The following is a 22,782-nucleotide window of genomic DNA, read 5'->3' as shown; positions in this document are numbered from 1 at the left end:
AATTTATAGAAAACCATGGATAGTGTGAAAAAGTTCTTATTGTGCCTTACCAGAAAGGTCACAAACCTTTGGAAAAGTCACAATCTTTCGAAAAGGTCATGACAACATTTCATAAAAGTCACAACTTTTCATAAAAGTCACAACTTTTCATAAAAGTCACAACTTTTCATAAAAGTCACAACTTTTCATAAAAGTCACAACTTTTCATAAAAGTCACAACTTTTCATAAAAGTCACAACTTTTCATAAAAGTCACAACTTTTCATAAAAGTCACAACTTTTCATAAAAGTCACAACTTTTCATAAAAGTCACAACTTTTCATAAAAGTCACAACTTTTCATAAAAGTCACAACTTTTCATAAAAGTCGCAATTCTTCATAAAAGTCGCAAATTTTCATAAAAGTCACGACTCTTCATAAAAGTCGGACATCTTTATTTTCCATTCACACCTTTTAAAACCAATAGATAATAAACCTACAATATGCAACTTATATTACAGATATTGCTCTTGTTTCCTATATGTTATCTCCATATCTAAACGTAGCTAAGAATCTCACGGACAAAGGATTCTTGATTTACTGATCTGTTCAGCGCTGATAAATCTCAAATCCACCATCAACAAAATCCCCAAAAAGTATGCTGATTCGATTCAGCTTATCGAACTTCACTTACCAGAATTACCCGAACTTCCTCCTCATTACCATACGACTAATGGTCTCCCACCCAATCTCAACCACATCCTTCAAAAAGCCCTGAAAATGTCCAAACCAAACTTATCGAAAATCTGAAACCTGATTTGATAATTTATGACATATTGCAGCAATGAGCTGAACGTGTCGCGAATGAACCCAACATTCCAGCAGTTAAGCTCCTAACTTCCGGTGCAGCTATGTTTTCGTATTTTTTCAACTTACTGAAGAAACCAGAGGTTGAATTCCCTTTCCCTGCTAATTATCTCAGGAAAATTGAGCAAGTAAGATTGAGTGAAAGGTTGTCGAAATATAATAAAGAGAAAGAACCTGATGATGGGGATCTTCTTGCTGATGGAAATATGCAAATCATGTTGATGAGTACTTCTAGAACTATAGAAGCCAAATATATCGATTATTGCACTGATTTGAGCAATTTGTTGGAAAACTATTGGAAATTACGGAAATCTCGTAGCTTGAGGCGTGCCTATGACACTGTCCTTAAGGATATTTCACCGGTTAAGGTGTATCCCCATAATTCAACAAACTCTTCTAGTACTAAAAAACTAGGAGCCAGAATCTAACAAAAAATATATTTTACTTAAGAAAACCCAGCAAATAAATTAGGAAGAAAAGTTTTTTAATATAATCTTTCTTACTCTTCCTTTTTGCACATAAACGTACTATATATAGATATAGAAGTATATGGTAAATACCATACCATCAGCCATGTGCACAACTAATAAAAAGTAACTGTCAATATGCCATAAAGGCTTATAACATACTACCAAATATAGCCGTGCATACTAATGCACATTAAAACAAAATTATTGTCATAAAGTCTATCAAATACCACCAAATATTCTATAGGATTTTTGTAACTCCCAAATCAAATAGTAATTGATTAATGCCATAAAGGCAATTAACCACTGCCATATTAAGAAAATCAAAACGTTGCTACACAATTAAAATCCTTAATATATAATATTAGTAAGCTAAAGTAATTAAGGTAATAATATGTAATAAATAATTTCAAATATTATTCTTATACTTTTTAAGATAATAAAGATATTTTATCAACATTGGAGCTTATAGATTGGCTAGGAACAAAAGATGAGAATTCAACTGTATTTGTCTCCTTTGGGAGTGAGTATTTCTTGTCAAAAGAAGATATGGAAGAAGTAGCTTCCAGGTTGGAGTTAAGTAATGTTAATTTCATATGGGTTGCAAGATTTCCAAAAGGGGAAGAGCAAAATATTGAAGATGCATTACCAAAAGGTTTTCTTGAAAGAATTGGAGAAAGGGGAAGAGTTTTGGACAAATTTGCACCACAACCAAGAAATCTAAATTATCCGAGTACTGGAGGATTTATAAGTCATTGTGGTTGGAATTCAGCAATGGAAACTATAGATTTTGGGGTTCCTATAGTTGCCATGCCTATGCATCTTGATCAACCAATGAATGCTAGGTTGATCGTAGAATTGGGAGTCGCAGTGGAAATTGTTAGAGATGATGATGGGAAAATTCACAGAGGAGAAATCGCGGAAACTCTTAAAAGGTGTCATAACAGGAAAACAGGGGAAAAATTGAGGGTTAAAGTGAGAGATATTAGTAAGAATTTAAAATATATAAGAGATGAAGAGCTGCTCAAGAGCTAATTCAACTTTATAGGAATACTAATAAGTGAATCTTATGATTCAATTAACAAAATAATATAGTATGTGAGGTGTTTTTGTTTGTCTTCAAAATATATTGAGGTTGAAATAATGAGAAAAACATAGAACACCATGTAGGATTCAAATTTCCTTGTAGGATGCCACATAGGATGCGTGTGTCTATTTGTTCAACTTTATACAAGTTAAGTTTCTATGCATAAATGTGAGTTGAGGCCAAGTTAAATGGCATATATATGTATTATGCCTTTAATATAACTAGTACACAATAACAACACCATTCTTTGTCCCAAACATTGTTGGGTCGGCTATGTTTGTTTCACCTAAACATTACATCAACTATAATCAATCAGCATGAATGTCTACCTCAACGGAATAATTATCTAACAAAGCTATTGAATCAGAAGAAAATGTCATAGAACTTCCCATGATCTGATGGACAATCGGTTGAGATTGAAGAGGCTGAGGAGGTACTTGTAGCACTTCAACTTCGCCTTCAAGCATTTCTACTACTTTACTCATTGAAGGGCGTTGTATCGGATTTGTTTGTATACACCATAATGCAACTAAACTCAGCTTTCTAGCCATCTTCTTTTCATCATCATTCGCTTCTTCATCCATCACAATCTCTTTCCCCTTGTTGAACTTATCGCAAATATAATAAGGAAAGTATTGGCTGGAATTCTCTTCATTTGCAACTTCATTTCTCTTCAAGTCCAACATTTCCGTTAGCAGCATTCCGAAGCTGTAAACATCGGCTTTGTATGAGATTGCTCCAATGCTTCTGCTGATCAACTCTGGAGCAACATATCCAATCGTTCCACGAGCAGCTGTGAGAGTCACAATGCTCTTATATGTTGGATATAATTTTGCAAGCCCAAAGTCAGAAATCTTTGGAATGAAATTCTCATCCAAAAGAATGTTGTGTGGCTTGATGTCAAAATGCAATATTCGTACATCACAACCTCGATGCAAATACCCAATTCCTCGAGCCACTCCAAGAATAATGTCATACTTCCTCTGCCAACTTAACAGAGGACTTCCTTCTTGACTGGTGCTGATGTACTTATCAAGTGATCCATTGGGCATGAAGTCGTAAACAAGAGCACACTTTGTTCCCTCAACGCAATACCCCACGAGTCCAACCACATTGACATGATCAATCCTTCCGATGGTAGCTACTTCATTCATGAAATCTTGCCCATCAGCTTTAGGCTTGCTCAACATCTTCACTGCTATATCCCTTCCACTTTGAAGCTTTCCTTTGTTTCTACTCGTTTTTAGTGCAAATGGCTTCTAATTTTTTTGTCATTGTGGGAAAAGAACTATAATTGAAGATTTCTTAGTCCGCAAACAATACAGGTCATTGGTTTGCAAACAATCCAAATTTAAGCAAAGATTCTAGGCAAAAGTACTCATTACTCCCCTGAACTTGAAGTTTTTTATATGGTGTACACCTAAACTAAATTCCGTTTTAATTACCCCGAACTTGTTTATTCCTCCGTCGCGTACACCTTTTTTGTCCACCTGGCGTAGAAATTGACAACACACTCTACTAGGCGCGTGAGGAAGTGATTTTTTGCCACATCACAAAGCTACAACGGTAAAAAAAACGTAAAATCTCCATTTTTCTTTAATATTTGGCATATTTTAAACGAAAAAATAGGGCAAAAATGTAAAATGAAAAAGTAAAGGAAACAAAGATTAACACTTATTTGGTAAGAATTTTTGACAAATTTGAAATTCAAGGAGTTCCGTGAAATCAGCCCTTATTCAAAAAACTTTTAAACGATGAATTTTAATATTTGTCATATTTTAAACGAAAATAGGGCAAAATGTAAATGAAAAGTAAAGGAAACAAAGATTAACACTTACTTGGTAAGAATTTCAGACAAATTTGAAATTTAATCGACCAACTTCACGTCTAGAAAAATCTAAATCCAGAAGGAGTTCCGCGAAATCAGCCCTTATTCAAAAATAACTTTTAAACAATGAATTTAAATTTAAGAAATTTATTTTTTGCAATATTAATTTATCTAGGTGGCTATTATTTATCCAGGTGGAAATCCACATCACCACTTTTGCCAGTTGTCGCGCGCGTGTAGTCACAATAGGAGCAGGTGGACGAAAAAAGTGTACGCGACGGAGGAATAAACAAGTTCGGGGGTAATTAAAATGGAATTTAGTTTAGGTGTACATCGTATAAAAAGCTTCAAGTTCAGGGAGGTAATGAATACTTTTGCCAAGATTCTACCTTCTATCAAAAACTAACTTTCAAAAGGGCAAAATTAAACATACCTGGACTAAATTGAGGAAGATGAACAGATAAACATTAGACTATATGAACTTTTAGCACAAATCTTGAACGATTTTTCCCTTGATTCACAATTTTGGTTGTAAATCCTCAGCTAGGGGTTTGCGATTTTGAGAGAGAAACAGGGTAAAATGGAACAGGCTTTCACCCTTGTATTAATTTGAATATTAATTTAGTTTTTTTTAATTCTAATATCTACGTGTAAATTTTTTAATTAGTTGCCAGCCATTTAATGGAGCGTCTGCATTTCACGTGTTTGGGCTGCAATATTTGAGTGCTTTTTTATTTAAGAGTTGGATAGTTAAAGTGTCTCTTTATGCACTTTGAAAATTTAAGGTCAAAGTTAAAATTTGAAATCAAGTTAAGAGTCATATTTATGTGTTATGCCTAATTGATATTACAGAAGAAAACATATGGTCAGTAGTTAGCGATTTCCTTCAAAGTCCTAAGTTATAATACGAACCAAAAGTATAAATTGGTGACAATAAAAAAATCATACTCATAAAGTACAAAATAAAAAAAGCATAATACATAAATATGCCCTTTAGTTTGGTTTGAACTGACATCTATGCCGTCCTACTTTGAGTGTGCACAAATAGACACTTAAACTTATATAAAATTGAACAAGTAGACACACATGTCTTACGTGACATAATAATACACATAGAATGCCACATAGGACACAAAATTGCCATGTAGGACGCCATACAAATGTGTCTATTTGTTCAATTTTATACAAGTTTAAGTGTCTACTTATGCACACTCAAAGTTAAAGGTCATAGTTATCAACTGAAGCCAAGTTAAGGGTCACATTTATATATTATGTCAATAATATGATATCATTGTTATGAGTTGTGACTTTAATTATAGAAAAAATAAGGAACAAAATATAAAATTAATGCACAATCTTATGAGCTCCTTTTTATATCCACTTCGACAAGACGACCATCCTTCTATCTTATTATTTTTAGTCAAACTAAAACATGAATATAATAACCATATAATGTGTATTTTTCGATGACATACCAAAATAGTATAGTGGACAATTATTGTTGGATGGAGGAAACAAAATTTTAAAAAACTACTCCCTCTGTCAAACAATAATTGTACACTATACTATTTTGAGATGTCCAACAGTACTTGTTCACTTTATGAAATTAATGGATAATTTTTACGCTTAGTTCTTAATTTACATTTATCATTAATTATGATCATTTTCTTATTATATTTTTTAAGATATTATATTTATTATATTCAGAAGATAATATAGTAAAATTATTCTTTTATTTATAGTTTTTGTTGGACGGATGGAGTAATGTGATCATTTATAAAAAGTCATAGGTTTTCGTATTTTTCACATACATTGTTGTCATAACTTTTTGGGAAATTGACTAATGTGTGTTTTTCGATGAGCTTTTAATGTAAAAGTTTTAACGTACATTTGTGTAGATTTCCCTTTTGTCCTCATCTATCTTATGTTTTTAATTGTAAAGGAAAAAATTTCAAATATGTCATCGAACTTTAAGAAAAAATAGGTCAGTTTGTGCAATTGATTATAAGTTTGATTCATTTATGTTATTTTCATTTGAGATGAAATTCATCTATGCCATTATTTGTTAACTGAATATAAATTAGATGTTGCAAATTTATTCCGTATACGTGATTTGTTATGATTCGTTTACGTCATTAATTAAATCATTTTTAAAAGGGAAATGACTCAAATATGTCATCGAACTTTGAGAAAATGATCCATTTATGTCATTCGTTAAAAACTTTGCTCATCTATGTCATCTAAGTGAACAAATAATGACATGTATGAGTCTTTTCTCAAACGAAAATGATGTAGTTGAGACAAACTTTTAACAATGCCATAAATGGGCATTTTCTCGGAGTTCGATACATATTTGAGTCTTTTCTCTTTAATAATTAAGCAAGTCAACTCCATAGAGAAACCATCTCTCATTTCTCACCCTTCTTTCATTTCAAGAATTTAGTATACCATTTCAAGATTTTGATCATGGCTAAACAAGTTACAGAGCCTCTTGGTACTTTGAGGGTACTAATGTTCCCATTTTTGGCTTATGGACACATCTCTCCATTTCTAAACGTAGACAAGAAACTCGCGGATAGGGAATTCTTGATTTACCTCTGTTCTACGCCCATCAATCTCAAGCCAGTAAGAAAATCCCCGAAAAGTATGCTGATTCGATTCAGCTTGTCGAACTTCACTTACCAGAATTACTCGAACTTCCTCCTCATTACCATACGACCAATGATCTCCCACTCCATCTCCATAACACCCTTCAAAAAGCCCTGAAAATGTCCAAACCAAACTTTTCAAAAATCTTGCAAAATCTGAAACCTGATTTGGTGATTTATGACATATTGCAGCAATGGGCTGAACGTGTCGCGAATGAACACAACATTCCAGCAGTTAGGCTCCTAACTTCGGGTACAACTGTGTTTTCGTATTTTACCATATCACTGAATAAACAAGGGGATGTATTCCCATTCCCTGAAATTTATCTCAGGAAAAGTGAACAAGTAAAAATGAATGAAACGTTAAAATGTGCTAATTGTTGGAAAAATAATTCTAGTATCTCAAAAGGAATTATTTTATTTCCTATTATACTTGAAAGAGAATATTATTTTATGTCCTAAATATTTTCTCTCCATAAATAATATTCTATTGCCATTATTATTATCCTTTAATTAGTCATTATTTTATGTCATAATATGGTTGTTGCCAAACGTCTCTTTGCTGAAATGAATTGCCTTCAATTCATTAATTGTGTTCAATACCTTTTATGACTTTTGACTATTTCAACAATTGATAGATTAGAGAGGTTACTAATTTCCTATATAAATCTATTTTTTACCGATGGTGAGGGAGAGTAGATACAAGATAACAATTCTTCTTTTAATATATTCTTCTGTTGAGTTTTCTTTCTATGGAATCTTTGTTAGTTTCTGGCACCTAGTTTTATACTAGAAGAGCTTGTTGAATTCTGGGGATACACACCCATACCGGTTGAAATATCCTTAAGGACAGTGTCTTTCGAGACGCCTCAAGCTATGAGAATTTCCTATAAGAGTTATTGGTGAAGTAGTGAATTCGGTACAAGTGTTCGAAAAGAAGGTATTTTCCGTAAGATTACAACAATCTTAAGGATATTTCAGACTTCAATCTTACGGAATTCAACCAATAGCAACATGACAAGATAAATTTCTCACTGCTAATGTACGTTGATTTATGAAGCATCATTTGAAAATATTTTCTTTTAACAAAAGATAAAGGCATGTGTTCTGAGCTTTGTTTTTATTTTGCATTAGCTCGGGTATTTAGTTTCTCTTTGGATAATTGACAAATCATTTAATGATAATCAATCAAATTGATCCTTATTTGAAGTAGTGTATTACTTTTAAATAATTTGATACGCATATACACTTGTCAGTTCAAAAAGAAAAAGAGATTAGCCTAACATTTAGATTGGAATCAATTTTTGAGTTTTACAATATTGAGATTTTGTGGTTAAAAAATTGGTGTTGGATTACTAGAGATATTTTTCAAAGAGATAATTAGAAAGAATTAGAATATATTTATCGGTTTCTTTTATTTAATTGGATGACTTTGCTTAATATTTTGATCACCGATAATAATGTAGCATATTATTTGAGAAAAAGTATATAAAGCATGTTGTTTGATCTATTAAGTGTGCATTGTCAGTTTTGGAAAAGTATAAAAGATGACGAAGGTATGTAATGATAATATGTGTATATATTTTTAATGATTATTATTTGTGTGTGGTGAAATAAATCAACATGCTCCTTATGTGAAGAAGATTCGGAGAAATGATAATCCCGCTAAGTAAAAATAAATGTGACTAAGCAGATGATAAAATTGTTGTGGTCATTTCTCAAGTGAATTTTATGGATAATATGTGAAAGTGAAAGATTGGGTATTAGATATTTGTTGTGCTACTAAGCAATTTTGTGCTAACTAACATTATTTTGTGCTCTACACCCAAATTGAAAACTGAAGAATGTTTTTATATATGCTAGTGATTCTTGAACTACTTAAGTTTTTAGAATGAAAAACTCTTCTTAAAATTTCACATCTATTGACACTATCTGAGGTGGTACATGATATTAGTATTTTTACAATTTGAATCTTATGGAATTATGAAAAAAGATTGAATGAAGATTTTACTTGAGTTTGATTATGTATTAAAAATGTTGATAGGACAATGAATATTTTATACTTGATTGTTTGCGATAATTCTTGATGTGTTAGACTTCTAATCTATTTAATTTATTTTTGTTATGTTTTGGTGTATAGATTTATATGTTACATAGTAATTTGAAAACTTTATGGATGTTGAAAAAGTTAATCCTCTATTATGAAATATTCAAAAGTGTAGAGGTATCTTGTTAAGGCTGTGTTACATGATCCTTAGAAAAGAAAAATAAGATCTAAGTTTTAATTGACTCTACAGACACGACTTCATAGACACCCTAGGACTCTTGAACTCTGTGCTCTGATACCAAGTTTGTCACGTCCCGAGCCTAGACGTGGCCGACACTCGAGAACCATTGTTGGTCCCTAAGTGAACCCTTGGCCTGACTGACTACTTAGCAGAAGACTTACTCAAGAAAATTGAAAACTTTAAATGCATAATTAAACTCAATAGTCTCAATTAAACTCAACTCAAATAAATGTCTGGAAATACTTAATAAAGTATAAGTAATAGTTTTCAAGATCTCGAAACAGAAAGGAACATACTGAGAGACTCATCAACTCTAACTATCTATGAAGCCTCTAATACTATGATCGATGTCGGGACAAGATCCACGACAACTCAAAAATAACATGAATCTAAATGTGAAATTCTTCGAAAAGCAAGGAGACTCACCAAAGCTGTCTGAAGCGCAAAATGATCTCAACAATGCAGGTCGAAAGACATCAGTACATTTGAATGTACGAGTATGTAATATGGCTGAATTAAACAATAACTGAACTGAAGGACTTCAAGCAACTCAACTAAATCAATACATGGATATGAAGTGAAAATCCTTTAAACTTTAAAATAAGATATGCGATAAAATCAATATGAAAATAATATACTTTACTTGTGGGGAGTTTCTCTAATTGACAACCATTACTATGAGTCTAGCAATGATACACCGTTTCATCCATGTTGCAAGGGACATCCTATATCTTACTGGGGGTATAGGATGATACTGTAACTATGAATCCATCTAATAGGCCTTCTTAGAGGCAATGGGGAGTCACATGAAGAATCAGTGCTATTCTTATATCCTACGCCGGCTACGTAGTTTTATGAGACTTTTGAGTTATAATAAACTCTTATCCAGTTCGGTGCTCGATACTACTCCCAAAATAATCAATATAACTTTATGCTCAATTCATCCTTTACAAAGGAAGGGACTATTATTACTTTCTTGTCACTTTGCTTTTCTGAAGCACTTTTCAATACATCAATTATGCTCTTTCTCAACTGTCAAATGGTACATATGAAAACATTTGATTCTCTTTTCTAGGATTCTATTCAAAACTTACACTTTTAAAACGGCTCATGAACTTATCTTTCAAGCCCAAAATCAATACATGAGGAACTTCCATGCAATTTTCTTTGAACACATAACTTTACTAAATCAATAGGGTTCATGTGATACTAAGCATGAACAACATTATAAGATTCACATGCCAAAATAGGAATCAAAACCTCAACTTTTAAAGAATTGAATTCAAACACCAAGAACTATGAATGGATCCTTTAGATGTAACGATTTCTGACTGAATTGAGATGTAGGGCATGAGGACGAACTAGTCCAATACTATGAATAACCTTACATACCAGCTGGAAGAACGAAGTTCTTTGGCGGAATAAAAAAAACTTGAAGTACGCTCGAAACCCTAGTTTTTCTCCTCTTGGAACATTACTCTAATGACTTGAATTGTTAGTGAATGTAAAAGAACTGATTAACACTTACCAAGCCCTCAATTAGGTGTAAAACGTCGTGGTTTAGGGTTAGAATAAGGGTTAAAACGACGTAGTTTAAGTATCAAATTCATAGGAGAAAGACCAAAATAACCCCAACTTTTAAAACTGAAAAGGTGCCTTAAAAGGGAGGTTTCATGGACTGTTTAAGGTTTCACGGTCCGTGAAACACTTCACGGGCCGTCTAGCCGGTTGTCAAGCTTCACTTGCTCGACAGGGCAACACTAAAACAAATATAACTTTTTACTCCAAACTCGAAATGAGAAAAACCTGGTGGCGTTGGAAAGAGGACTCAAAGACCATAAATTTGATAGGTCACGGGCCACCTAATTCATTATGTGCTGAGAGATATGATCGTTTGAAGTTGACACCCAAAACTTAAAAATTTATGGGTGACTTGTACTGACCCCTAAACGGACCGTACAGGGTCTCATCTAGGTGAACTTCACCTTGGCAGCCTTGGACGGTCGTCCACCATGCTCTAAACGGGCAGTGGATCCCTAAACGGACCGTTTAGGGTGCCGTGAAGGGTCCATTGTCCATTTTGGGTTCATGGACTTGCTCGTTACCCCTCTTTAGTCCTTTTCGAAGTCCGAGGTGTTACAAAAGGTATACTCATGCATAATATCATGTTATGGATACGCTCAAACTAGTAATCACATCGGGTGTTGGCTACGTCCAGGATGTAGGCTCAGGAAACCTTTTTCATTCTACCCTTTCTCAAGGTCTAATTCATTACTCAAGGATTATTTCATCATATGACAATTTCCCAATGATCACAATAGCTAGTTCACATAGTTTCTTTCCATTAGCCGCTTTAGAAGAATTTTATGCTATAGGAAATCATTTTATAGGGCTCTAGTTCTCCTCAACATCATAAACAAGTGTTAATTAGAACATCAATTTCATCTTAAGAAGTATAATTTAACAACTTAGAATTGAAAGAACCGCTTATCATATCTATCCATATATTTTTCCATTATATTCATGAATTCTAGGTGACGAAAAAACTCACCCCAGAGAAGAAAATAGCCCTAGTTAGTTTTGAAAAAATCGCCTCTTTGAAAATTTTGGTCGAGTTTTTTTTAAGTTATGAGGGAAAGAATTGAATAAATTGACTGAAACATACATCTTTTTCTCGCATCATCCACCACAACGGTTGTCCCTTGGCTATGACTGACCCAATGTGGCAATGATCGACTCGTTACAACGACACCTGATATCATGCCCACCTCCTCTACAAAGAGTTGAAGTCTGCTACGACAGTCTCACTGCAGTGAAAGTCTCTCCTTAACCAGTAACTCGGGAAAATAAATAAATTTAGTCTCATTTCACAACACATGAATTTTATCCACAAGATATCACGACACAAGACAACTGTGGCAACCACTACAAGTTGTACATGATACGAAATCACTAACAATCTTAGAATCTCCTACGAAAGTCTAAATCACTAGATCACCTCCTAACGGAACACAATACAACAAAAGTATTTAAGAAAAATAGTAAATGATATGGCTACTTTTACTGAAGTACAAAAGTCCAATCAATATTTCTAAAGATATTCATAATTTTAAAGTACTATAGGTAAATAGATTTATATAGATTTGAGATTTGAAATCATTTGGTCTGATTTCACCGGGTTGGTTCCTTCAAATTACATGTCCAAACACTAATTTGAAATTATGATTAAAAATCATGATTTGAAATTATACGTACAGTGAACCTAGTTCACTCAAGTAATTTGTCACTCATCAAAATAATACATATAAGCTCCCTATCAAGATGGGACCTGCCGCAAACAATTTCGGCGTTCTTATCGATGAATTAGAGAGATTTGTATCAATGAGGATTATACCGTCACTATTCATCATCAACAAGGAACTATTTTTTTTTGTTGCACGCAGTGAATGCTATTATTGCTTAATCACTCTAATTGTATTTGAAATTCCTGTAGTTTTTTTTAACAAATTCAATTAACAAGCTCAACTTACACCTTGTTTGGATGGTTGTTACCTGTTGTGTTGTATTCTATTGTTAATTAAATACAATGTTTGTTTTGATTGTTACTTAAATTCTATTGTATCGTATCGTTTAAATCTATCGTTAGGAAACGACGAAAAGACCCATTTTATGTAACGACCGATTTGGTGTGTTCGTGTCGTTATCTTAATATTTTCTTCTCATTTTGTTTTTATTTATTATATTATTTAATAGTTATATTTCCTCTTTTATCCTACCTTTTCATAGTAGCTCTACCTCATACCCTACTCTTTTTTTTTTGTAAATTTATCATTCAAATTATAAATGTGTGACATTATGTAATGGCGAAAAATGATACAATCTATCCAAACACTATATTCATTTAAACAAAACCATACAATACAATACAAATAATACGATACGATATATTATGAAACAATCTGTAACAACCATCCGAACAAAGTTTTAGGGAAAGGAAACGACATGATTTTTTTTTCTTATTTTATGATAACCTTCAACACATAATAACTCTATTTATCCTAGTTAAGTGAGTGAAACATGATGTGAGCTCCATGTTGGGGTTGAAGAGTCATAACAGTGTAAGGAGCATGAGCATAAGTTGGTGAGAGCTTAAAGGAGAACTGCTTTAGTATCATAGACAGTGCAATCTTTGCTTCTATCATGGAGAAATTTTGGCCAATACAAGTCCTTGGTCCCCATCCAAATGGCATGAATGCCATCTGTGTTGGATCTTTGCAAGCATGTGAAATTCCTTCCGCGAACCTCTCTGGTTTAAATTCATCTGCATCGTCACCCCATAGCTCAATGTCGCGATTAATTAGCATTATAGGTAGTGTCAGATCCACTCCTGCTGGAATAGAGAGATCTCCTATTCTACATTCTTTGTAAGCGCGTTTGTACAAGGAAATCACCGGTGGATATAGCCGAAGCACTTCATTAAGTATCATAGTTACCTGCAAAAAGAAAAGAATCTCACTAATTCGTGCGATGGCTGAACCAGGATTCTCTCAGGGGTTCAAAATATGAAAAATGTAAACATACGAAGAAGTCAAAGAGGATTCAACATCTACTATATATACATAAAAAATAATTTTAACCATGTATAAACGAAGAAGCCAAACTGAATTTGTTTCGAAAGATGAACACTCACAATTTTGAGGTGACTTATTTCTTCAGCATCAGGATTCTTCTCCCTGACAACTTGTAGAACTTCTTCCCTTGCCTTTTCTTGCCAATCCTGATGAATAGCCAACACAATGAGAGTCCATGTCAACAAGCTCGATGTTGTTTCATGACCGGCAAGGTAAAACTGTTTGCATTCTTCTATTATGTCCTCCTTTGTCATCTGACTATTATTTACTGAATTATTCTCATTGTTAAATTGCAACAGCAGGCCAAGCAAGTCATCTCCCCTTGTTTCCCCTGTTCTGATCATGTTCTCTTTTGTGTCCACAATTGTTTTAAGCATTGAAGTGATCCTTCTATCCAAGTCCTTTCTTCTTCGATTCTTTTTCGTTGGAACAAATCTGTGTATCATGATTTTTCACTTTTCAGAACAGAAGAAGAAGCATTTGATGTTAAGAAAGTGACATGCTATAATTGTAAGGGAGTTTACCTAAAGCCAGGAATATATAACATTCCCATAGCCTCAATCACAAGTTGTTGTAGTTCTTTTTGTAGTTCTAGGATCTTCTTTCCATCTTCGAAGCTACTTCCAAATGCTGTTCTTGAAATGATATCACCGGCAAGTTGTTGAAATTCAGGCCATATATCTATTTCTGAAGTCCCCTCAGGGCTAATTGTTTTCATCCACTTCTCTATCGTAAACGTGCAACTTTCTGCAATTGTTGGGATCGTTCCCTGTAAACACATACAAAAATGAGTACGATATGCCCTATGATGACTGATTACATCAATTCATTATGTATGGATGATGAGATTCCGTTGATACAAAGCCAATTCCAATAGACTTATTGGAGAGTGGTACTTCTTCTCCCCAAGTTATAGGGTTATTTTGCCAAGTTCCTTAGAGAGAGTCGTCTCACCACCTAGGTAATCTCTAGCAAAAGGCTCGTTGTACTTTTGAAATTATGATTTCAGAATCTACTTTATTGAAATTTTGTTACTAATTTATTGAAATTCATGTTGAGTGAGTTGAATGTTACACTAAAAGCCACAAAAAAAAGCATGGTTGAAGTTGAAAAAAGTAACCTTCAATTTGTCCAAGTGGAAAGCAGGATTCATTATCTTTCTGTGCATAGCCCATTTTTCACCTTGTAGAGTTGTCAATCCTTTAGTAAGAATCAACACAAGAGGGTTCAATGGTGGTAAATGAAATTGGCCTTGCTTGTTTAAGAGCACTTCTTTTATCAGTGTTGGATCCATGATGATCAATCTTGGTGACGTCCCAAGCCAACTCAGAGATATCTTCCCTGCAACCAAATTCATTTTAGCTCATACTTAGAGTAGTTAAAAAGAATTATTCAAGCGAATCAACATTGAGTTTCAAATTACACCGGTGGAGTTTCACCTACTAATACTTGAGCTCGTTGTCCTAGAATATTCATAAAGTTCAAATTATGGATATACCACAATAGTGGTAAAACTATATCAACTTACCATATTTTTGGACCATATAGTGAGTGAAGGGATCAACACGCGACACAATATCGTGGGTTAAGCTAATTGGTTTGGACCATGCCTCATCCATTTGATTGCCAACATCTTTGAGGTCTCCAAGCAACAACTTGTATTGAGTTCCTTTGAATCCTTGCCGCTTCAAGCGCTTTTCCAGCAATTTTGGTTTTATGAAGATGGAGTAGGAAATTTTGACAAGAAAATAGCTTAATATAAGCAAGGGAAACAGTAGTAACAGAGAAAGGAATACTACTAGATTTGTCATCAGTAATGAAAAAGTGGACTACTTTTAAGTTTGAATTCTGAGATAACCACCATAGGAGGTTGGTCTCTATATATATATATATATCCATTCCCAACATTTGGCCTTTCAAATTTAGTCAAACCTACTTGTTGGCAAAGATAAAATGTTGACAAAGGATAAACTAATCTTGGAGAATAAGGCAACAATTGTATATGTTTTTTGTCTAGACTAAGAACTAATTAGTATATAATATGTTTGATTAAAGACTAGGACCAAACAAGTTAATTTCAACAAAGGTGCAATAAAATAAAACAAAAAATATGGATGGCCGATTAGGAACCAATATGATATATTAGTTGTTCCGTGTTCGTGAGATTTACCTTTGATGTAGCAAATATTAGATTAGTATTAAAATATAATTGTTGGTGCTGATTAATTAGAATACAAATTCAAACTTCCAGTGTCTCAAGATAAATTACTTCAAAACTTGTTATTTCTTTATTTTTGGATAATTATTGGTGAATATATAGTTGCTTTCGTGGAGAGCAAGATAGATCGATTCTGTTTTGCCTTCTTGTTGTGTTTGGGCTGGGCTCTCAACCACATGGACAGTTCAATGTGCTCATCGGCGTCTGACCCATTAGCATGACATATTGAATATGCTTTTTTTTTCCATAGCCAACTATTAGTAACATTTGGTGCCGGTGCCGGTGCCGGTGCCAATTATGATGGTCGTAGTCAGTTTAGCCCCACAAACCCAGTCCACTTGCAGCCATGTTGATCAAAATGACTAAGTTTAATGACTTGACTAGTTACTAGCCCTTGTATTATAAGATTCTCTCACCATGTGGTCGACATTCCATTTCTCAGGTGCTCGATCCCATCCCTAATAATCACATGCATTTACATAGTTCCCAATTGCAATAACATAACATTAATTTATTTAACAATGAACAATATTAGTATACGACTATACACTGGCTTCATAGACATAGTCCTTTAAGGTTGTTGGTATTGGCAAAAATAGGACAACTGTAAAGTCATTTTCAAGTGCCCCTTTGCTATTTCTCTATCTCCTCCTGAATTGGATCATCAGCAAGTTCTACGGCCAAGTTCACCTGAGCATCTGCATCGGAGTTGGCCATTGGACTCGTATGAGGGGAAAAAGAATGTGAATTCTGAGCTCAATAATTTGTCCTTTGATGTTTTGGATACTATCTATATTCTATAACGTACCCTGCTATAAGAATTATCACATAAATGTCTATGCTACGAAGACACATTTTCCTCATTTTGACAATTTCATTACTGATGCAGGTGAACAGTAATAACAACTGCCTTGCAGGAGGAGTACTTTCAGTTAGAAAAGAAAAGTGGGGTATACTACTACACTTAGCTGTCCAGGCAATTATTAGCCGCTATATTGCAAAAGAAGTAAATGAACTATTTCATGCTTGATGCATGTCCATTTATTCAATAATTCAAATTAGTTGAACATTACTATCAACAGTGTTGGAGCATCCTTTTCTACTCCTGATTACTATACCGGGCTCTGTTTTTAGAACAACCAAGTAGAGTTTCTACACGCAATTGTCATGTTATAGAAGCAGTTGAGCATCCATCAACATCAGCCAAACCTTTCAATGGAAACAATAAATACCCTTGTCACCACTTAAAAGATGCTGTACTTCAATTATATATCCCAATCGAAAGAGACAGTATGTGGAGAGGGGGGGGGGGGGGAAGTAGTGGGGTAAACTGAAAGTGGAATTATGGTAGACAAAGAGCGGAAAGGAACAGCAAGATGGAAATAAGTCTGAGTTGCATTTTTTTGCCACTGTAAACAGTGTGGATAACTTTTTGGATTTTGTTAGTTCTCTATCTCTAGTACAGTAGAGTAGTAGGGCTCCTTTTGACTGTTCTCAAGTTTTTGCCACGCTAGCTCCATATATTTCTGTTTGGAGCAGCTTTCTTGCACATTGTGCTTTGTGACTTTGCATCTTCTTGATGCTTTCTAATATCATTTAATTACTTTACCAAAAAAAAATAAAAAATCTGAGGTGCCTAAATAAAATTAAAACTAGAAAGATTGAAGTAAAATGGTCCTTCTCACTTGTGATATGCTATATAGAAAAAATACAGTTTTCAACCGATACTTAAGTTCCTAAATAGTGTTATCAAGTCCTAAGATAGTGAGCAGTTAATTCGAATACAAAATAAGGAGAACTGACACTTCTTACTTAAGTAGTCAAAAGTATTGCCTGAATAAAGTATTGCTGGAGAAATAGCAGGGGCACTTTCTTACTTGCATTCCTGTGCTATTTTCCACATAGATATCAAATCAAGTAATATATTGTTGGACGAGAATTATAGAGATGTGGTTTCTCATTTTGGCTTCCAAGATTCGTTCTTCTTGAAAAGAATCACTTAACAACAGAAGTTGGAGGCACATACTGTTACTTGGACAGTGAATACTTTTGATCTAGTCAACTTAATGATAAAAGTGATGTTTTTGCATTCGGTGTGGTTCTTCTGGGACTTCTTACAACTCAGTTGTATGCATCTAGTAGTCAAAAGAACAACAATACGTTTCAAATCAATGTATAATGAAGTCGTCTACTAGAAATGGTAGATCCTGAGATTGCAAGAAGCGTTTAAGGTCAGGGGATGATCCACATTGTTTTGAATGCCATTTTTACAGGTTAAACTTTCTATCTTTCACCTATTATGTTATCACTTCCTTCCGAGGGTTATAGCCTGCGTAATCAAACAACTTTTGTGAGAACAACCATACAAATCTGGTTCATTTTGTCCTGGAAAACGACTACCTGCTAAAACATCACTATTGCAGTGTATACAGCAGTCACCTTCATGTATGGCAACCGAAGCTAAATAGTAACGAGAAAGTTCATACTAGATTGGATGACAAGCATGAGAAAAGGCTATATTGAAAAGGAAACATTTGGAAAAGTTCAAAATACAAAAACAGTACATCCCAATTACGACGGATAACTGAATTTATTTAGCATGTTTAAACGCAAATCATCAGTACATAGGGCAATTAACTCTAGAAAGAGGCAAGATTAACCTCAACTGCTGATCATAAGCCTTCTCAAAGGCTAGCTGATTGAGTAGGAAGAACAGCATAATCCACCACAACAACACCATCCAAAAAATCCTTAACCTTCTCTTTCTGCTCATTTGCCAGCTCTGTTTGTGACTCCAAAGCTTCCAATTCATCCACTCCCTTGAAAACCGCAATTGAAGCAATCGAAAAACCTTTCGCCCTACCCGGAGAAAAATTCTCCCCAACAGTCAACTGTTCAATCCCGGGGAATTTCTCTTTGATTCCCCCAACCGCACTCAAAACTTGTGATTTTTCATTTTCCCCCAAATTCTCCTTCAATTTAAGAAACGTCAGCCTCATCGCCGAACCAGGCGGCACACCAGTCGGACCGGAGAATTCAATCGGAACCCAATCAACGGCCATGATGTCATCAACCATCGGCAAGACGTATTGCTTAACAACACTTACATGGTCAGGGTGTGCAGAGTAATCAGCCAAGTCGGACTTAGACTTGTACCGAGAATGAAGTAGGTGCGTGAACGAAAAAGAGGAAGATCTGTCACGTATAAGGGGACCAGAACTGAGATGAACGACTTGATTGAGAGAAGTCAAGCTGTTGAGGTTGTTAACCATGGCGGCAAGCTTTGAAGGGTCAGCATCAGGTTTGGCTTTGAAGAGCACCACATGTTCGACGATTTGCTCAGCAGACATTTTGATTGAACGAAATGAACAGTAGGGGTTGAGATGGCGAAGAGTGACGGCGGTAGGAGGGAATGCGCGAGGAGATAAGAAGTGAGAGCAAGCTAGTGCTGTTCCTGACGTTTTGACACCCAGCATCATTATTTTTCTACTGTGTTGTAGATTTTGACCAACAAGTTTGGATCCTTCGATTGCTGCTTGCTCTACTTGGGTCGTCAGTCTCAATGATGATCAATTGTCATTTATATTTGTTTTCTTTACTACTTATTCCACGTTAGATGAGCATTTTAGTAAAAATATTTGTGTCATATTACTTGATGATATATTAAATCAAGATAAAATTTCTTATTTTTTTCCTATTTTAACCTTATGGTCTTTAGAAGTTAAAATAAATTTTAAGGATATAATTTTTTTTTCAAAAGGCTAACTAATATGAACAAAGGGCAAAATAGTAAAGTTTAATTTATTAATAATTTCTTAGTTATTGTGCAAAATAGAAAGTGATCATCTAATATGAAATAAAAATAATATTTTTTATTTGAAGTAGGAGTCCTTTGGTATCTGGTAAGATTTAAGAAGATATTAGTAATATACTCCCTCATTTCAAGAAAATGTCATAAATTGTCCCCCCCCCTTAGCTATGAGTTGGTTTAAACGGTTCTATAGGCTCCAATCCATAACACCAAATTTTATATTAGAATGGTCTCAATTCTATTTTAGTGTAAATCAACTCCAATCTACTATATTAAATTTTACACAAAAAAAAAGAATAAATTTTACACAAAAAAGAAGAAGAATATTTTAAAAAAAGAAGTTAAACTCCTACTAAAACTTGATTATTTTTATATAGTATTATTATTGAATATTAATTTTTCTTAAAGTTGACGTATATTTCATCGAGGATTTCACTGTTATTTGTCTTATCCGTCATTATATATAATGTATGTATAATATTAGCTAGCAATTGTATATTATTTAAAAAATTAATAATTTATATTGAATGGCTATAAGAAAAGAATATGAATTATTATAGAGTTAATATGTGAAAATAGAAGAAAACATTTGTTTTATAAAATAAGAAAATATAAAGTAAAAGTTATGTATAATGAAAATAATAATATAATATTCAAAAAGTGATTTGGTGTAGGGTTGAAGCTCCAAAACGTCAAATTTTAACCAAAATAATATTTGGTGTAAAATTTGGTGTTGGATTGAAGATGGTCTTAACTATATGCTTACTAGATTTAGTGCTTTAACTATACATATTCAAGTTATTAGCAACAATTATATATTTCATTTTATTCTCCATTGAATAAAATTAAGAGTTATCTCTTCTTCCTCATTAATTTTATTTTGAATCGTTGAGGTTATTGTTCTTTTCATAAGAGTAATTTGAAAAAAATATAACAGGAATAGAGAAACAACTAAAAAAAATGGCTTAAAGATTTTAATTTCACAAAGAGTTTCGTGAATATAAACCTAAGTTATTTGTATAAGAATAGACAAAGACCAAACCTGATAAGTTTTTGAATACTTAAAGGATTAAAATCGGTAAGCATATAGTTAAGAGACTAAGACCAGTAAATGTATAGTTAAGGGACCAAACCTGATAAGATTTTGAATAGTTAAATGACTAAATCTAGTAAGTGTATAGTTAAGGGACCATTTTAAGTCCAACTCCTATAGTTAAGAGACTATTTATGACATTTTCTCCCCTCTATTCTATATTAAGTGATTCTTTTAAGCAACCACACCTATTAAGAAAATAAGTTTAGGACATAAACTGAACATTACCTTCCACTTTTAACACACCTATAACACTATTAATATTATTATACTAGTTTACGAATACGTGCTTTGCATGTGTATCCCATGCTAAATAATGTAAATACTTTAAAAAGTTAAGAATTTGAACTATTTTTTTTAGCCCAAATGAAAATACAATTTTTTTTTTATAGAAAGTTAAATTAAAGAAATCCAATAGAGATAAAACACACACACACAAAATATATAGAAGAAAAAATATTCAAAATAGTAATGAAATTAAACTAAGATGAAAGAATAGAGAATCGAATCCACTGAACTCTATTTATAGCAAACAAATGATAGTGTGAACATGTGCTTATTGTGCCTTATCATAAAAGCCACAACTCATCAGAAAAGTCACAACCATTCGAAAAAGCCATTACCCTTCAATGGAAAGTGTCTGCTTTAAATAATATATAAATATAAAATATAGAAAATATACTAAATTGAGTGTTTTTAACTAGAGGTATTATAATAATTTAATATTTAAGTTAAGTTAGGATTTTTAGTTGGTGGTATTATATTAATTAAACATTCAAGTTACCCAAGACTTTGAATTAGGGGTGACAATAAGGTTTGAAAATTCAATAGTAACTACTCAAGTTATTTTAATTCAGTGTAGGTGCCAATTATGTAATTAAGGATTTATGAGGGATGTGTGAGAGACTGAGAGTTGCTCTCAAGTTTTTAAGTTAACAATTTAGTACATTGTATTAAAAAAATTAAAAAGGTAAAAGACTAAATCCTAATTTAATTAAAAAGGGAGGGAACCCAAAAGGGGAAATATATAAGAAAAAACCTGCCAGTTTTGCAGCTTCCGGTTTCGCTTATTCGTTTCTTCTTCTTGTTCGTTCCTCTAGTTCTCCTATTCTTTTTCCATAGAGCTTTTAGGAGCTAATACAGAAAAGAGAATGTAGTCATGATTCAAAGGAACACGTCTGGAATGAAGCACAGAAAGAAAAAGGACCAGGCGACCCTGGCGCACTGCTGGCGTGGGGTGCCAGACCCTAAACTACTGACCAAAGTTTGGGACGCACTGTTGGTGTGGGGTGCCTGCCCCAAACTACTGGACAAAATTCCTGGCGTCTTGGTGGCGCGCCACCCTACCCCCTTACCCAGAAATCTTACGATTTTTATACTCAATTTAGGGTCCTAACTCGTTTAGAATGGGAGAAATTCAACACAATCTCTTTGGGAAACACAACTTTTACCAAAGATTAACAATATGAAAGAATTCACAACCTCCATTGTTCAAAGAATTGAACAAAAAACAATAACTCTTTGAATACAACAATTTCATGGATAAATTTGGATGCATGGCGTGAGGAAGAGCAAGTCCAACACTATGAGAAGCCTTGCATACCTGGAAAAAACAATGTTCTTGGTGAAATTCACAAATCTTGAAGAACACTTGAAACCATGCCCTTTCCTCCTCTTAAAACCTCGCTCTAATTTTCTAAGTGTTTAGGAACGTGAAAAAGTGGTCTAAATTTGATTAGACCCTTATTTGGGGTGAACAAAATGTGGTTAAGCCTAGTTAAAAAAGGAAAGACCAAACTACCCTTCTAAAAACGAATGGGATGCCTTTAGTAGAGAGGCTTCACTCAAACGGCCATAACTCTTTAC

At 33.7% G+C, this 22,782-nt stretch overlaps 2 protein-coding genes and 1 pseudogene across 2 annotated transcripts; 1 reads left to right on the top strand and 2 right to left on the bottom strand.

The window, feature by feature from the left end:
- Nucleotides 1-519: 519 nt before the first annotated feature.
- Nucleotides 520-9,377, top strand: LOC107059733 (beta-D-glucosyl crocetin beta-1,6-glucosyltransferase-like; annotated as a pseudogene).
- A 3,676-nt stretch (nt 9,378-13,053) lies between these two features.
- On the bottom strand, nt 13,054-17,317 carry LOC102601223 (cytochrome P450 72A15-like). Its single transcript, XM_006342300.2, has 5 exons — nt 15,323-17,317; nt 14,915-15,135; nt 14,319-14,563; nt 13,854-14,229; nt 13,054-13,656 (listed from the first exon to the last, which is right to left on the bottom strand). Exons 1-5 carry the CDS (start codon nt 15,603-15,605, stop codon nt 13,222-13,224), a joined length of 1,560 nt encoding a protein of 519 aa, XP_006342362.1. The 5' UTR covers nt 15,606-17,317; the 3' UTR covers nt 13,054-13,221.
- A 1,185-nt stretch (nt 17,318-18,502) lies between these two features.
- On the bottom strand, nt 18,503-19,591 carry LOC102600885 (uncharacterized). Its single transcript, XM_006342299.2, has one exon. The coding sequence runs from the start codon at nt 19,489-19,491 to the stop codon at nt 18,697-18,699; it is 795 nt and encodes a 264-aa protein (XP_006342361.1). The 5' UTR covers nt 19,492-19,591; the 3' UTR covers nt 18,503-18,696.
- Between the last annotated feature and the right edge of the window lie 3,191 nt (nt 19,592-22,782).

Source organism: Solanum tuberosum, unplaced genomic scaffold, assembly GCF_000226075.1.
Source record: "Solanum tuberosum cultivar DM 1-3 516 R44 unplaced genomic scaffold, SolTub_3.0 scf00037, whole genome shotgun sequence".
NCBI classification, from domain to species: domain Eukaryota; kingdom Viridiplantae; phylum Streptophyta; class Magnoliopsida; order Solanales; family Solanaceae; genus Solanum; species Solanum tuberosum.
Note: the sequence above shows the minus strand (reverse complement) of the source record. Positions and strands in the feature narration are given on the sequence as shown.

Excerpts from the sequence above, each read along its gene's own strand:
- LOC102601223 (XM_006342300.2), bottom strand. The coding sequence starts at position 15,605 with ATGACAAATCTAGTAGTATTCCTTTCTCTGTTACTACTGTTTCCCTTG. Across the intron at positions 15,136-15,322 it reads CTATATGGTCCAAAAATATG|GGAAGATATCTCTGAGTTGG; the intron begins GTAAGTTGATAT and ends ATTTGGTTGCAG. Across the intron at positions 14,230-14,318 it reads TTATATATTCCTGGCTTTAG|ATTTGTTCCAACGAAAAAGA; the intron begins GTAAACTCCCTT and ends CATGATACACAG.
- LOC102600885 (XM_006342299.2), bottom strand. The coding sequence starts at position 19,491 with ATGATGCTGGGTGTCAAAACGTCAGGAACAGCACTAGCTTGCTCTCAC.